Source organism: Anabrus simplex, chromosome 6, assembly GCF_040414725.1.
Source record: "Anabrus simplex isolate iqAnaSimp1 chromosome 6, ASM4041472v1, whole genome shotgun sequence".
NCBI lineage: Eukaryota > Metazoa > Arthropoda > Insecta > Orthoptera > Tettigoniidae > Anabrus > Anabrus simplex.
In genome coordinates this window covers 302435161-302453179 of record NC_090270.1, presented here as the reverse complement: position 1 = coordinate 302453179, position 18019 = coordinate 302435161, and the positions used below count along the sequence as shown (strand labels likewise).

The window sequence follows — 18019 nt, the reverse complement described above, 5'->3', positions numbered from 1 at the left end:
CCTACGTAGTGGCCTCCACGGTATGCACTAGCCATGCGTCTTGGTGGGTGTGCTATTTACCAACTGATGAACCCAACTTAGCACACGGGCTCGAAACGCTGGCAACCAGGAATGAGTTAGCTGGAAAATTTATAATGTCCAATAACAGACCATTTATATAGGTATTATAAATGTACTCATTTGGGAGAAATATTACAGGTTCCCTATGGGAATCAACATCTATATCTTGGCTTATTTTAAGTCAAGATACTCCAATCAAGTTGTTGTTTTACTTTAACATTTGATCTCTTCGCTATGGACTACGCCAAATGTTAAATCATCCATTACTCCTACTAGATAAATATCACGAGCCTAAGACTTCAACCCATTGTTTTCTTTTTTCAATTTTACGACATTATTTCCGAACAAGGTCTAAATTAACAATTCTCATATCGTTGGAATGTATTTCCTAACATTCTGAAAAATGTAATATTTAAAAACTCAAAACAGACCACTGCTACTAAGCCCTGTACTATGTACCCTTCACACAACTATTTATCAACAGCTAACGGCTGTTATTGTTGTTATTCACAGTAGTACTAAAAATTGTTTATTCAATCCTTCTTTTCGACTACAGTAGAACCTCGATGATTCAAAATCGGTTAATTCAAAATCACGCCTTATTCGAAGAAGCTCTCGTTCCAGGAAACATGAGGTAAGGTTCTGCATGTTATTTAAATTGTTTAATTCGAAATATGGATAATTTATAATTCGAAGAACAATGTCGGTCCCATTACTGAAATTCAGACTATTAATTCAAAACTGCCTTTAAAGTAGTATTTTACACAGTAATTTAAATTCAAAATTTATCCGCATCGTGATAGAACGCGTCTTCCGAAATGTACAGGGGTAGTTAACCGCACTTTCACTAACTACGGTGTGTCTACAGTGTGCTTAATATTTGCTAAGTTCAAGTGAAATCTTAAGTCTTTTGTATTCAGTGCTTTAAGGAAGACCATAATATCACGTACCGACAGTTGCCGAAAAAGGGTGGCTCATATAATCAATTCATACGCACTGAACACTATTGTCATTGTTGATGAAACTGCATCGTTCTTTAAATGCCGAGCCCAAATGGACTTAAGGTTTTAAACGAGAGAAGCGCCAGCCGGGAAATCGTACAAGGATGGGGGTCAACGTACTGTGTTGAAACTTGTAATGCACATGGAAGCAAGAGAATTCCTCCCCTTGTCATAGGAAAGTTCGATAAGCCACGTTTTAAGGGCGTCGGGCATTTTCTGTGCAAGTACAAGGCATCTAAAAAATGCAAACAGTAAAGTAATAAAAAAAAAAGAAAAGCATTTGCACAGGGGAGCCAGCAATATTTGTCTTCGTCTTTGAATCGTGTGGATTTTTTTTCGTTGCATGAGGTTATGTTTGCCAGTGATTTTTCCAAGTGCATAATATTTGAATAGGACTATGCCAATGCACTCTGTTGGATACTTTTTGGAAATAGTTTCCTCCATGGCACTTGAAAGCCACACCGCTGGCTGTGCAGAAGCGTGTGACTTGGGAAGACATGTCCATGTGCATACCGCCATGTTGTGGGCACTCCTCAGCTTGACGAGGATTATCATAGTATGGAATTCATGCTTTAACTTACATTTCGCACACATGAAAACATCCGCCCTAATAAATTAATGACAGCCTACACCGACTACCATGTTCACACGCAATAAATATATATACTGTAATATCAAGACTGTGGAAACATTAAAAGATACTTCTGTATAGAAACTGAAGAATCTACACAAAAACTTTGGATAGCCCATAAGTGGCACACATAAATTAAAAAAAAAAAAAAAACCTTTATCAGACTGAATAGAAAGACTGAAAAATACAGTACTACAAAAATAAATATACAGTAGAACCTCGATAATTCGAAATCGGTTAATTCAAAATCCCTCCTAATTCGAAGAAGCTCTCGTTCCTGGAAACATGCGATACAGTTTTGCATGTTATTTAAATTATTTAATGCGAAATACGAATAATTCATAATTCGAAGTACATTGTCGGCCCCATTACCGAAATTCAGACTTTTAATTCGAAACTGCCGGTACATTTTAAAACAATAGTATGTTACAGAGTAATTTCAAATGGAAATTTATCCGCTCCGCGTCATAATAGAACGCGCGTTCCGGAACGTGGAAGGGTAGCTTTCCGCACTTACACTCACTTCGGTGGGTCTATAGTGTGCTTCATGATTGCTAAGTTGACTGAAATCAGAATTCTTTTGTATTCAACCTTTTAAGGAACGCCGTAATATCATGCAACAGGCAGTGTGCAGAAAAACAGAATCCGCAAACACTGGTGTGCTGACAGCAGAAAAAGCGTAGCTCAGATAATAAATTCGTAAGACACCGAACAATATTGTCATTGCCGGTGAAACTGCATTGCTTTATTTTAATGCAAGCCCAAATGGTCTTATGGTTTTAAATGGGTCATAGTAGTATGTTGCAATGCACATGGGATGGAAGCGAGAAACTTTATCCCCTCGTCATAGGAAAATTCAATAAACCACAATGTTTTAAGGGCGTCAGGCACTTTCCATGCAAGTACAAAGCATATAAAAATGCAAACAGTAGAGAAATCCAAAAAATAATGCATTTGCACAGGGGTACCAGCATAATTTATCCTCGTCTTTGAATTGTGCATTATTTGAACATTGTAAATGCACCTTGTTGGATACATTTCGGAAATAGTTTTTTCCATGGCATTTGAAAGGTTTAAACTGTGAATCGAGGTGATTGTATGTATTAGAATACTTTGTGACACGGGAAGTGTTTACATTTCTGAAGTACGAGAGAACTGCCATGGCGGGAAATCGTACAAGGATAGAGTCATAGAAAAGTTTGATTTTAAGGGCATCGGGTACTTCCTTTGTAAATACAAGGCATCTAAAATGCGTAAAGTATAGTAATCCAATTAATAAAACACTTGCAAATGGGTGCCAGCATAGATTTCGCCTCGTCTTTGAATCATGCTTTTTTTTTTCTTTCTTTCGTTGCGTGAGGTTATGTTTGCCAGTGAGATATCCGAGTGCATTACTTGAATACTGTAAATGCACCTTCTTGGATACATTTTGGAAATAGTTCTTTTTTCATGGCATTTGAAAGGTATAAACCAAAGAGGATAGAAGAGAATAGAGATGAAACTCTGATAAATTTCGGTACCAAGCCACTCGGCGCTAGTAGTTTCAGTCTCTCATCAGAGATAGCGCCACAGTGCACAACAGATAGCGCAGAGAAGCGACATTCGGCGCAGTGACGCACATCCGGGTATGCTTACAGCTCCTCCCCCTCCTTGCCCCTGCCCCTCACCACCCCCCACCAACCAGCGACAATAATGCAGTTCTACTACTTCCATGCCCAATACATTGTAATTCATATATTTTTATTTCCAAGAACTTACTATGTTGTAAATAATGATCTGATACCCCTAGTTCGTATGGCATACTATGTTACTGAGAACATAACCACACACACACCTCAAACCAGCTTTAACTTCAAATGAATGATTGGCACATTAACACAAAGCTGATATTATAACAAATAAGAAATCCCTTCGAAAGCAAGACAACAGAGCACACCATATGCAAGAGAATGGGGTATCACATCAATATCCAAGTACCTTATGAAAATAAGAATAACAGAATTAAATGCACTGAGGCAGGAAATATATAGAACCACATTAATAGAACCATTCAGCTTCCAGCCCCTGATGTGTACTCAAACAGGATTTCAGGAGGATTGGCGAAGATATATTTCAAATAAACAAGCACAAGGAACAAAGATTTACAGCACAAGCACATGAGCACTTGGAATTCAAACAACACACTCTAGCATCATGGGAACTATCGATAAAAATCAATATAAGTTCGAACAAGGTTAATCGATTGGGTAAAGTCGAATTCGATGCAATCCAGCAATATTATCTCCACAATGCTTGACGTTATATGACTAATTAATTTGTTAGAAGGGCCCACTGATTGAGGTTAGACTTGAAATACTTCACTTTGAGACAAACTGCCTTTAATTATTAACATCGCTCATTTCATGCTTACTTGTGTGCAATCTAAAAGGAGAGACTAAAACTACCTGAAGCTAGCTACAGATTGGAACCATAAGCCCCATTAGACTTTCACCCCCCTGGTATAAACTGTGAATCAAGGTTAGCCGCATGCAGTAATGGGCCATAGAATATTTTGTAACGCAGCAAGGGTTGGTACTTCTGAATTGCGAATTGGCGGTTAATTCGAAATCACGTAATTCGAAGTCCGATTTTTGAGTCCCAACGACTTCGAATTATCGAGGTTTTACTGTATATAAAGAAACACATATTTGAATTTCAGTCCCCGAAAAATGAAAGAAAAAAAAAAGGAACAGTATATAGGCCTAGCAGTACCTCAAAAATGATCATGTCGCTAACTCTAAAATAACCGTCATGTTTGTAACTGATATGTTTGAACATTTGGAACAGATATATGTAATAGAAACCTAGGCTCTGTACTTTATTGAAAATATGAAGACATGTTCAAAAAGCAGTCTACAACTTAAGTATGATTACATATCGTGAGATAAGAATTGCCTAACTCTCAGAAGACTGGAGAACATATTAATTAAATATTTACCAACTCCTGTACCAACAGCAATAATCTTCAATATCAACAAAAAGGAAACCTGCGAAATAAAATCTTTCTATGAAAGGTACATAGCTTGCGATTCCTCTCTGATAAGTCAATACAGCAAATTTTACTCAATTCTCTGACAGATTGTTTAAAATTTACATGAATGAGGAAATCTTTCTAAAACCATCAAATACATGTTTTATCATTTTCTGAATATGAAATTGCGGCTCCGCGGTGGAGGGGTAACGTGCTTACCTCTTACCCGGAGGCCCCGGGTTCAATCCCCGGCCCGGTCAGAGATTTTTACCTAGATCTGAGGGCTGGTTCGAAGTCCACTCAGCCTATATGATTACAACTGCAGAGCTATCTGACGGTGAGATAGCGGCCGAGAGGATTCGTCGTGCTGACCACATGACACCTCGTATTCTGCAGGCCTTCAGGCTCAGCTGTGGTCACTTTGATAATGGCTTTTAGGGCCTGTTGTGCCATGGGGTTTGGTTTAGATATGAAATAACATAATTTGATGAGTAGAAGTTAAATTATCATTTCTGTGTGATTTGGATTTAGGTAAATGCTGCCTGACATTCATTACACTGGTGCTAGTCTGCCTCTATTGTGTATTTCTTGAAATGAAATGAATGTCTAGTGTTAGTTTGAGTTTCTCTGAGTGGTTTAGGCTTAAGTAAGAATATTATAATTTAAGATGTAAAACCCTCCTCGTAATATTATCTTCTTAAATAGGCCTACCTGTATTACTGCTTTTACAAACTGATATGAATTAACATTATCTGAGCACAAATTTGAAAGTACGTTCTAATTTGTCTATAATATGAGCACCATGACTTACACCAGAAAGAATATAAATGAAGCTGAAAGTAAAGGAATTGCAAAAAGATTAATATCATAGGTGAACAGTTATTCTGATAACGTTTTCTAATGCAGACAAGGACTGACAATTTGTAATGAGCTTTATTTAGAATTTATATTGTCAGATTTTTCTGGAATAACATATTAACAATTGTATTCGTTTATTATAAAGCAAGTTTGAAAAAATGGAGAACTTAAGACATGTGTACTAATAAATCATTTTTCAGATAATTGAAAAATAATTTGAAGCAATACCTTACCCTAAAATTAAAAAGGTTTTATCAAGCTTTATCTATCATATTTTACGGATTCTAGGTCCAGGTTTATAAAATTTGTAATACCGATACACAGTCTGTATGGAAAATATGTAGTCTTTTTCAGAATAGCTGTTAGTTTCGAACAATTATCCTTGATGAATTGAAGAAAGACAAACAAGAAAAAGAAGAAGAAGAAGCCTAAACATTCTAAATTTCATGCGTTCTCTGAATCAACCACCCTATAACCTGTTTAGCTCTTGTTTATGTTCAATGAAAGTAATTTTATAACAGTTCAATTTCTACTCACATGTGAAAAGAAATACCACATCCCTTCTCATAGCAAGCTGTACAAATGAAGGTTGCTCACAAATTCACCCTCGTGAATATCTTTCCATTCCATATGTAAGGCCTAACTTTAGGCCTAACGTTCCCGATCAATTTAACTACCGTAATGTATCAGCTTCAACATTCCTTAAAAATATTTAACAGTATATTATCACTCCGTCACATATAATACTAAAACATATCCACTAACAGGCATAATTCAAATCGAAAACATGCAAGGGACTGTAAACATTACCATGTGCTAACCATGCATTCGAAGCTAAAGCGCAGACAACATGACGATGTGCAAAAGTGCTCAATGTTCTGCATAGCGCCACCACGCTCTGTGAGTCTAGATAAGTAATATTAAAGTCTTTGGTTTAATCTGTGAATCAAAGCGATTGCATGCATTAATGGGTCTTAGAATACTTTGCGATATGGCAAGGGCTGGCATTTCTGAATTTCGAGAGTGGTGTCGTGGCGAGAAATCAAAGAATGTCTTAGGATTTCGCCACAAATGATCTTTGCTCCAATACAGCTGATGATGACCCCTAGATGGGTCGAAACTAGTACCGTATAATTTTGTAATCTTGTGAATATATTGTATTGAAAAGGTGGAAACATTTAAGTTATTATTATTATTACTTATGCAGATGGAAGCAAGAGACTTTCTCCCCTTGTCACAGGAAAGTTCGATAAGCCACGATGTTTTAAGGGCATTGGGTACTTTCCGTCCAAGTACAGGGCATCTAAAATGCATACAGTACAGTAGTCCAGTGAATACAGCAGGTGCACAGGGGAGCCAGTGTAGATTTATCCTCATGTTTGAAACATGCTTTTTTATTTCTTTCTTTCGTTGCATGAGGTCATGTTTGTCAGTTAGTTATGAATACTGTAAATGCACCTTGTTGGATACATTTTGGAAATAGATTTTTGCCATCACACTTGAAAGGTTTAAACAGTGAATCGAAGCGACTGCATTCAGTAATGGGACTTAGAATATTTTGTGATGCGGCAAGGGTTGGCGTTTCTGAATTAGGAGTTGGCGGTTAATTCAAAATCACATAATTTGAAGTCCGATTTTTGCGTCCCTGCGATTTTGAATTAATGAGGTTTTACTGTACTCCTATTTTAAGTTTGTAAACAAATTAAGATACTCCAATCAAGCTGTCCATTTACGCCAAATGTTAAACCATCAATTACTTATTGCAAGCCAAAAATCTCAAACCTAAGACTTCAACCAGATAGTTTTTCAATTTTTACGGTTTACTTCTGAATAAGGTCTCAATTAACATTCTCATATTGCTGGAATGTTTTTCCTAACATTCCAAAAAATTGTAATATTTAAAAGTTCAAAACAGACCACTGCTACTAAGCACTGTACCTTTGACACAACTACTAATCAACAGCCAACGGCAGATATTGTTGTTATTCACAATAATACAAAAAATTGTTATTCAATTTTCCTTTAGACTGCTCCTATTTTAAGCATGTTAATATTAAATCTTAAAAATTATATTTTCATTATAAATCAGGTGCCTGATTTTTTTTTTTTGCTAGTTGCTTTACGTCGCACTGACACAGATATATCTGCAAGTATGAAGAATGCAAGTATGATTATAGTACAGATATATCTTACGGCAACGATGGGACAGAAAAGGGCTAGGAGTGAGAAGGAAGCGTCAGTGGCCTTAATTAAGGGCTGCCGACAGTGGGGTTCAAACCCACTATCTCCCGAATACTGGATACTGGCAGCACTTAAGCGACTGCAGCTATCGAGCTCAGTAGGTGGTACCTGATTTAACCTTGAGGAGGTACAATGACTGAAGATGCATCTATGAAAGGCAAAACATGTCTCATTTCATAAGATAATAAGGATCAAATCGTAATTGTATAAGACTATAACGTATTCAAAAGGTGGTTAAAAAATAAATTAATTGTATGGCTCAAAGGCTAAATGGTTAGCGTGCTGGCCTTTGGTCACAGGGGTCCTGGGTTCGATTCCCGGCAGGGTCGGGAATTTTTACCCATCATTGGTTAATTTCGGTGTATGCGTCATCTTCATCATCATTTCATCCTCATCACGACACGCAGGTTGCCTATGGGCGTCAAGTCTAAAGACCTACACCTGGCGAGCCGAACATGTCCTCGGACACTCCCAGCACTAGAAGCCATACGCCATTTCATTTTTCAATAAATTAATTAACACTCGAGTTCTGTTGGAAAATTTTTGCATCCATTATATCATTTCTCAGCCATGATTCAACTCCTGTTACAGTATCTGGTAAGTATATATATCCATTAAATTACTTTCCTTTCTTTACAATACTTCTACATTTCAACACTAACACTTTTATGTCATCCCTACTTGACATCCAGATCCCTGTACCCTCACTATCTGAAAAAGAAAACATATGCTAACAGATTTATATCTCAAAAAGAAACAACTTAAAAGTTTATAAATTTATTTATTCAAAAATTAGTTTTGGCAGACTGAAGAACTTCATAATTATAAACAATGGCTCTGGCAAATCTCATCTCAGCTGCCTCAATTCTCCTCTCTTCCTTCTTCCTTAAGTGATAACTGACACATAATAAGAGCTTTCATGTAAGGTCTCAAATAACTCTCTAGAATGTTTGTTTCTATCTTGAATCCAGTTGGTAACATCTTCTATGGAATCCACTGCTGATATCACACTTCCTAGATATTTTAATTTCTCTGATATCTTATGCTTTTAACATTCGACTGAACCTTCTGGATGGCCACATTTCTGTATAACCAGCACCTCATTTTATTCTTGACTGAACATAAGACCACATTCTCTTGCTGCTTCTATTCAGACATTGATATTGTTCTGTAGTTCCTCTTCATTATCATGCCCTTTCCTGATTCCATGTCTAAAACAGGTTCTCTTCCTCTCGTAACTATGCGAACTGTGATTTTTATCATGGTTTTTGTTTGCCCTTATGATGTACCTAAAATACTTTCAATCAGACTCTGAATTTAATGACAGTTACTTTGCTGTTTCAAGCCACACTGAACTAAAAGTCACATGGAAGTTGCAAAGTGTTGCTGCACTTTCTGAGACTTAACAATTTTAGACAGGGTGGGATTCATCTATATTTTAAGACAAATCAAGCAAATGTACTTACTTCTTTAACTTCTTCTTCACTTTTGCCCTGGCGTAGGATTCTGAACCTTTCTACTTCCTTCTCAATTTCATCTTCCTTAGCATCAACTTTATTTAAATATTCCAAGGTCTTCTTAATGTTATACCTGAAAAGTTACATAAACCTGTTAATATATATAAATTAGCATGGAGTAAATTTGTTGGATAAGACGACACACCAAACTCGACAAAAGAATCTACATAAATTTAAGGCCCAACAAGTGTTTTACTATTTTGTCAATCTCATTTATAAGAACAAGTCTGCTACTACCTGGATCAGGCAATTTCTGAACTGTCAGTTTTGCCTGAGTGGACCACAATCCAGACTACTGCACTAAATAACATGGTTTAGAAGATCTAAGAATTATCCAGGGTACAAAGTCATTTGAAATATGGACAACACTAAATTAAAAAAAGTGATGATAAAATTGATTAAAAATCAATGCAGTGAGTTCCAAAACAGAGCACTACATAACCACAACAACAGCAATAACCATAATACCAGACACAATATAGACAAGAAAGGAACCACCACTGCTGTCAGAATTTTAACCAAACAAGATTATGTCTTCACCTTATGCTTCTAACCCAAACAAACAAGATTTTACCTATCATGAAGCTAAAGTGGACCTTTTAACGACAAGTGTTTTATTACAATACAACTAGCTATTAACCAACTAAATACAATACATCATAGAAACTCATCATTGCTCACAAACATAGTGTAATGGTTATAGCGTCCACCATGCCAACTTGCTACAGGCCTGAATCGTCACCGTATTCGGCCCACCCCTTAAGCTTCAACCGCGCCAATCCCAAGCAGCGATTAAGTGCTGGGCGGGCCCTTCTCTCTTCTGTCCATGGTCGCGCCGCATGGGATGGCGGAAATTACTCGACTATTAATCTGGAGTCTTCCATCTCGCGAGGTTCCTGGATTCATCGAACATCCGGACTGTTCTAGAAGGGCTGGCGCAGGTATATAAGTGCAGTTACTTGACTGCGGTTAGTTAGTGAGAGTTAGACGGTGTGAGTGAGAGCGAGATTGAGTTCGCTGGTAGCCTGGGCTGGGGATGTCAGCCCGATGGAGTATCTGCCTGTTGGAGCCGAGGACTCGTTCCTGTTTCCCTGACGTGTGTGAGTCCCTTGAGGCCGGCTGCTGGAGAAGAACCTTGGGTGTTCTGGAACAGTGCGAAGGGAACACTGGGTGCCGACGTGTGCCGACTGCAAACTGAGTTCGACGGGTTGAGTGAACAACGGATACTATCCCGACCTGCGAGAGTTTCGTGTAGGCTGTGGACCGTGACAGCGCTAACGAGTGTGACTGAGTGGCTGAGTGAGTGTAGTGTAAATAATCAATGACTCTGTGTGTGTGTGTGTGTGTGTGTGTGTGTGTCATTGTAGATGGAACATGAGAAACTAAGAGAGAAAGCGCGAACAGTGTAAGTGTACTTGTGTAACTTGTAGCTCGGCAATCGTGTGTGTGTGTGTGTAAATGTGTAATTGTAGTGCTTAGTTAATAAATCTTAGAAATAGGATGCTACCAGGTTCTGTACTCATTTATTTACTTATTTACCCCGCCAACACGGCACAATAGTATCAACCGACGCAAATCCATGATTAACAGCATGACAGCTACAAGAAGAAAGCACACGCAAGATATGTACAGTTAAACTCACCACGTTTAGGACTTCATTATATCATATCATCATTCACGAACACTAGCATCAACTGATATATTTCATAGTCACAAGATTTTACCACGAAAGAAGAAGATATATGCAAGACATAAACATTAATCAATTAATCAATTTTAATGTGTTTTGTGTGTTTGTACAACTGATTAGCTCTTAAGTTTAGGTTAAGTTTTTTACAATCACAACTTAAACTTCAAGGTCATTCACACTCACGTACCGCAATTTAAATGATAAATCATAATTTATTAGACATATCCGGATATGCCAATCAAAGATGGGAACCTCCTTCAGATATTGAAATGTAATTTATGCAAAACATCAACATTAGCCAGCTGATGATGGCCAAATAGGCCGAAACTGGTACTGTAAGGACTACAAGTATAATAAACTGTACTGATCAGGTGAAATCCTTTCTTTTCCATATATGCGTAATCTATCAATACGGACATGAAGCTCATAAATAATGACAGATAGGTCTAACAGCGTCGAAGGACAGGAAAGGGCTAAAAGTGGGAAGGAAGCATCCATGGCCTTAATTAAGGTACACCCCCAGCATTTGCCTGGTGTGAAAATTGGAAACCACGGAAAACTATCTTCAGGGCTGCCGACAGTGGGAGTGTATTTGTAAACAGCTGTTTCAACATCAAAGCAAAATGTTATTATCTCATGCACTGTTGTGAGAGTTTCAGTATTGAGGGTGGCCATATTTGTATCTCTTTCCTATTAGACAACAGCTGCCTTAAGAGAAGCTACCGTGGGAAGTCATTTCGAGATGTGCTAAGAACTAATTTCCAACGTCCAAGTAGAAACTTACGAACAGGATCAGTGAAAGAAGAACATAGAAAGATATAATGGACTCACTTGAAAATGTCATCAATAGCATCCTTGTCATCCTTCTCAACGTAGCGTGTAACAGCTTGAGCCATTCCCTTCACTGAGAGAACATTCAGGTGGTTGTTCGGGTCCATAGTCTTAAAATACTTCTCCACAACATCCTCCACCCTGGTGTCCCACAGCATCGATGATGGCAGCTGCCACAAAATATTTAATACATCTTTTAGGGGACAGTGCTTCACATTCCAAACAAACAACTTCTGAGAGTCTTGAATCTCATATTACTAATAAGTAGGGAGTAATTAATTACATATTTTCTTGCATATGTTTTTGCACAATTTACAGAGTTCATTATTCCTATTGTGCTCCCCAAGCATAAAAACCTAATATTATTTCATATAAAAACACACATTTTCATAAAATACACAGTTCAAAAAAATTAGGGGAACATATTTTTGAACATATGCCATGCTCCACAAAACAAAACCTCACACCCAGGTATATTACCAACTAAACATTTATTCTTTACCGTTGAAGTATACAAAAGAGCACTGATGGATTTGCATTCATTTTCAGAACACAAACGGAAATGTCCAAATAGGGGTGGAAACAAAGTGATAACAGTCCTCCACGAGCATTTATCACAGCTTGGCACCTACGTGGCATGCTCCGTATAAGTCGACGGAGGTCACGTTGCGGTATCAGGTCCCATCCTTCAATGGGAGCCTGTTCGAGGTCTTAGAGAGTTTGTGGTGGACCAATACGCCCATGAACACTTCTGTCAAGCCTACTGCACACATGCTCGATGGGATTAAGGTTGGGACTCACTGCTGGTCATTCCATCTCTTGAGTGCCCAGTTCTCGTAAGACAGCTCTGGTGATGTGCGCTACATGAGCTCTGGCATTGTTGTGCACGAGTATGAATTCAGGGCCAACACCGTATGCAGCAACCAACACATGCAGTAGCAGTATCTGCTCGATGTATCCCGCAGCGGTAAGATTACCACGGAAAACGACAAGATCCGTACAGCCATCAATAATGATGCCACCCCACAGCATCACATAACCTTGTCCGAATCGGTTGCCTTCTTGGACAACATTTGGCATGTACTGCACACCACGGCATCTCGATACACGTTGACGACCATCACGCTTTGTCAGGGGAAATCTGGACTTGTCTGTGAACAACACAGGTTTCCATTGGCGAAGTTGCCAGTTGGCGTGGGTACGGGCAAACAGAAGGCAAGCTGCGCAATGTTGCTGTGTTAAACGGGACATTCAAACAAGACATCTGGGTCGTAAGGACACTTCTCTTAACCTGTTCCTTACTGTCTGGTCAGACATCGTGACTCCAGTGACCCTCCTGAGGTCTTATTGCAGTTCTCTGGCAGTTGCTGAACGACGCCGCAACCCACAGATGGTCAGATATTGGTCATTCTGTGGGGTTGTCATATGTCCATGACCTTGACCAACCCTCCTTGTGAACTGGCCTGTCTCACTGTCGCGATTCTACAAGTGTTGAATAACTGACGGAGAGACATGGAGATCCACAGCAACACGATGAAAAGTCCATCCTTCCTGGATCAAAGTGACGGCCCTTGCGACTTGAACCTCGTTAAGATGACTCATGGGAAGTACTGGTTGACGTACAACGTGCTCAAATGACCGCAGTTGTCTGTGTACCTCACAACAACACACAGATGCACCGCAATTCATTTTGTTTTGAGGGGTCACCTGACAGTTTAATGCATGGCTACGCCTACAGATGGAATATAACTTCGATTTGACATACCCTGAGTATAGTCCTCTCCGTGTAAGGACGTACACTAAGGGTGCAACCTTACCCTTTCTCCCCTGTAATATTAAGGTATTGATTTATAGTGACTTTTCTTGCTGTTGGGTCTTTTTCAGTGTCGGTAACCATACAGTTTAGGGACCCTACTTGCCGATACGACGTCTTACTGTTACCGTTAATCTGGCACGTTGGCAACGTTCAGTCACTGTTCTAGCGTGAATTGTGTGTTGCCACCGCATTGCCTCTAAAGTCACTAGCGATACATTTGCGAGAATATTTAAAGCATATTTTCTTTTTCTGTGGGATTGTAAATCTATTTTGGCTAATACCAGGTAAGTAGAATTGTGGCATGTTCGGATAATGCATTTAATAACATAGTTTGTGTGAAATGATGAGCACATCATTTTATTAATTACGTTCCTATTTCGTCCCATACTTATACGAACAGAATTCGATTGGGATGTCTAAGAAGGAAGAAAAATCTGCAAAAACTCCTCCGAAAAGGAAACCAAGGTTACGTCCTTTACAAGCTTCAGGTCAAGAAATGCTTGTACATTGCTACGAGCAATTGAAACAGGAAGACGACGAAGAAGGTATCAGTCGTAGTGATACGAAGCTAATGGCAAGAGTTTCATTATTAACTGGGGTAAGTGTTCGTTTTTATCTTGTTTCTATGATAAGTTTCTGGCATAATGACAATCAGTTGAAAAGGAGCAGTATTTCATTCTGAACCTAACCTAACCTAACCTGATCATGTAGGCCTAGGCCTATACCGGTACCATGTCTTGTGTCGACTTCGATACGGTTCGTAGACTTAACCTTTGTGTATTCATGTTGACTTATGGTATATGTGTATGTAATATATTTCTGTGTGTGTATTCTTACAGTGTAGTTTCGGTTTAGTCCGAAAAGTAATAGGAAATTTCAAGAAGGGAGTTGAATTTTCTACACCAGGTAAACGCCGAAAGCGTGAACATCCAGTGACCGGCATAGACAGTTTTTCTAAGGAAGCGATAGCAAGGTTTATTTATGATAAATTACATAAAGGTAAGGTGACTTCATAAGGAATCTATTGCAACATTATTTATAGAAATTGGCACGCAGGTGAGATAAGCTCCCAGAAATGTTTTGTGCATGTATTGTCGTACAGCTCTTTTGAGTCCCTTGTAACTCTCTTTTTTCTTCCCACAGGAGAAGTCGTAACTGTAAGAAAGGTTTTCGACCACATGAAAGCAAATTATGACACTTATTTGTACAAGGGCTCCGAAACATCATTAAGAAGAATTTTGAAGGCCATGGGGTTTGTGTGGAGTAAAGGTGATCCCTATGCGTATGTTAGAGAAAATGAAGACATTTGTTTTAAGAGATCCTGTTTTCTGAGGGAATACATGCGTAATAAGGACAGTGAGAAACCAAAACCTGTTGTTTTCTTGGATGAGACTTGGATTTTTATGAATGGTGAATATATATGTTATATATTACATTTTATATTTAAAAAATCTTGGAATAATTTATCTTCATCAGGTGTCTTTGGTTTCAATTGTGCATTTGTCTTTCAGGGTCACCCACATACTCCTGGAATAAACCACACAAATCTGGACATGATGTTCAAGGAGTAATTCGTCGACCTGTGTCTGAGGGAGGAAGACTGGTTATTGTTCATGCTGGAACGAAGGATGGCTTTGTACCTGGTATGTTCTTAATTTATTTTACTTCATTTTATTGTAGTGAGGTGATCTCTCTTTACATAGTTATGAGGGTATTTAGGGTTTGTAGTACGGATGCAGGGGGGGGGCACATAAGTCTCTGATAAGACCCCAACTTAAGTACAGTTCCTGTGTATGAGACCCTCACTGGGATTACTTGGTTTGAGAATTGGAAAAGTTCAAAAGACAGAAGCACGATTTGTTGTGGGTGATTTCTGACAAAAGAGTAGCGTTACAAAAATTTTGTCGGGTTTGGGCTGGGAAGACTTGGGTGAAAGGAGACAAGTTGCTGGACTAAGTGGTATACTCCGAGCTGTCGGTGGATAGGTGGTGTGGAATGACATTGGTAGACGAATACGTTTTAGTGGTATTTTAAAAGTAGGTAAGATCACAGTACAGTGATAAAGTTGATGAAAAGTGGGGCAAATATTTGTTTTTTTTTAAGAAGGGAGTTAGGGATTGGAATAATTTACCAAGGGAGATGTTCAATAAATTTCCAAATTCTTTGCAATTATTGAAGAAAATACTAGGCCTATCCCTGAAACTACATCTTCTGTCCTAAGTGCAGATCAGTGGTGACTGATTGATTGAAATTGACTGGCACTAGGTCGGAAGTGGCATTATAACTTACCGCTCATTGAGCTCTGTACGTGGTTTTTGATTTTGACTTCTCCACTGTTATTAAAAAGACTTGCAGGTATTCACTTTAGGCCAATGATTAACCTTAGAGAGGTATTTCAATCAAAACTTACTCAGTGTATTTTCATATAATATTACTGGATATTTGTATCAGTAAATTACTTGTATTGTAGGCCTATTTATTATGTTTATTCTGCATTCGACAATCTCCACCTGAATCAGTGCTTGATACCTGACTGTTGAACACCTTCCAAGCTTCTTATTTCTTACTGCCTGATATAGGTTCAGTGTTCGCAGCAATTACATTTGTTCTAAGGTATTGAAATGGGTGTTTATACTTATATCTTTTATGCAAGTGATCGTGGACTTCTAATCCAGATATAGGCCTACTAATGGAGATACATTCATGAGAGATGTTACAATAAAGTAGTGTAAGTAGTAATTAATTGACTTCATCATCAGGTGACTTTGCTACACAGTAGTTGGTTTTACTTAAAATCAGACAGCTTTTTGTATCATTCAACAGAAATCACATTTTTTATTAATAGGCCTATACTTATTTTAGAACAAATAACTCCATACTAAAATTTAAAATTCTTACAGGTGCTGATTTGATATTTGCTACAAACTTGAAGAGAAATCAGGATTACCATGGTGCTATGAACAGCGAGAAATTTCAGATGTGGGTGAAGACGCAATTAATCGTAGGATTAAGAAATATAGGACCCTGTGTTATTGTAATGGATAATGCACCATATCACTGTAAGCTTGTTGAGCATCAACCAACAACGAAATGGAGGAAGGATCAATTAGTGGTAATTATACTTAATTGAATATTTCCTTCTACTGAATGATGTTTAATGATGTTACAGAAATTAATTTTTATTTTTCCTTTAATTTACAGTCATGGTTAAGGCAGAATGGAGTTTCTCCACCAGAAAATGCCACAAAAGATGAGCTGCAAAGGTTGTGTAATATGAATCGAAGTCACTTAAAGAGGTACAGAAGCACGTAAACAGAAGTTTAGATAATGTTGTTTACACTCGTGTATTTGACTTTCATGTATGCATAACAATATTTCTCTGTTTCTTTAAAACCAGGTACATTGTTGACGAGATGCTGCACAGTGAAGGCCATACTGTCTTACGACTTCCTCCATACCACTCATTTTTCAATGCCATCGAATTTGTATGGTCTGTGGCAAAACAGTATTATAACAAAACAGTGGCTTCAAGACCTGGTCACGGATTGGACAGAGCTACAGCTGTGTGGAAAGAATCTCTTGATCAGGTAGGCCAAGTGGAAATGTTATTTATTGGATATATGCAAGTGGAGTTTATAATATACTTGTCAGGTTGTGATACTTCAATATATCTTATAGGTGACAGCAGAGATGTGGAGAAATGAAGTAAAACACACTGAGAAGAAGATTGTCGAGTTCTACAATAATGAGGTGAGAGGTCTTCCTGAAGTGGAGGAACTAGTCATTCATCATGGAAGCAGTGAATCGGAGGAGGAAGATGAAGAAGAAGAAGAAGAAGAAGAAGAAGAAGAAAGAAGAGAAGCCGAGGAGTTAGCTGTACCATTGTAAGAGCCATTCCATGAGATTAAGAATGTTATAACTTTGCTGGGAAATAATACATTTCTGATTGCCCCGTCCTTTCTGATATAACGAAGTTACATTTCAAAATTGTGGGAATTGTGTATCTACAAGTTACAGGGCGGTATAGATGTGCAGGTGGGGATCAGTGTCCAATCGGAGTGGAATTATCTAGAACTGCTGTGGCGCAATGTGATGAGGAGCGGGCAAGGGGGGGAGAGAGAGAGGGAGACAGCACTCTGTCACCAATACACGATGTAAACATTGTACGCCTGTTAAAATACTGACATAACTTAAATTTTATACACTATCTAATGGTTTTCCACAGTTCTCTGAAAGTCACAACTCACGTATACTGTATATATATAGAGAGAATTACATATAAAAATACCTGTGTACACAATAAGTAGCCCACATATTAAATATAAATCAATTTGCTTTACGTCGCACCAACACAGATAGGTCTT

The 18019-nt window shown here is 38.3% G+C and overlaps 1 protein-coding gene across 1 annotated transcript in view; it reads right to left on the bottom strand.

Annotated features, from left to right (window-relative positions):
- The window catches only part of mre11 (double strand break repair nuclease mre11), a 154951-nt gene that overhangs the window by 24685 nt on the left and 112247 nt on the right, over positions 1 to 18019 (bottom strand). Inside the window, exons 9-10 of the mRNA XM_067149355.2 lie at positions 11840 to 12009; positions 9268 to 9391 (exon numbers count right to left, since the gene is read on the bottom strand). Of these exons, the coding sequence (XP_067005456.2) occupies positions 9268 to 9391; positions 11840 to 12009 (294 nt within the window). The remainder of the gene's footprint in view (positions 1 to 9267; positions 9392 to 11839; positions 12010 to 18019) is intronic.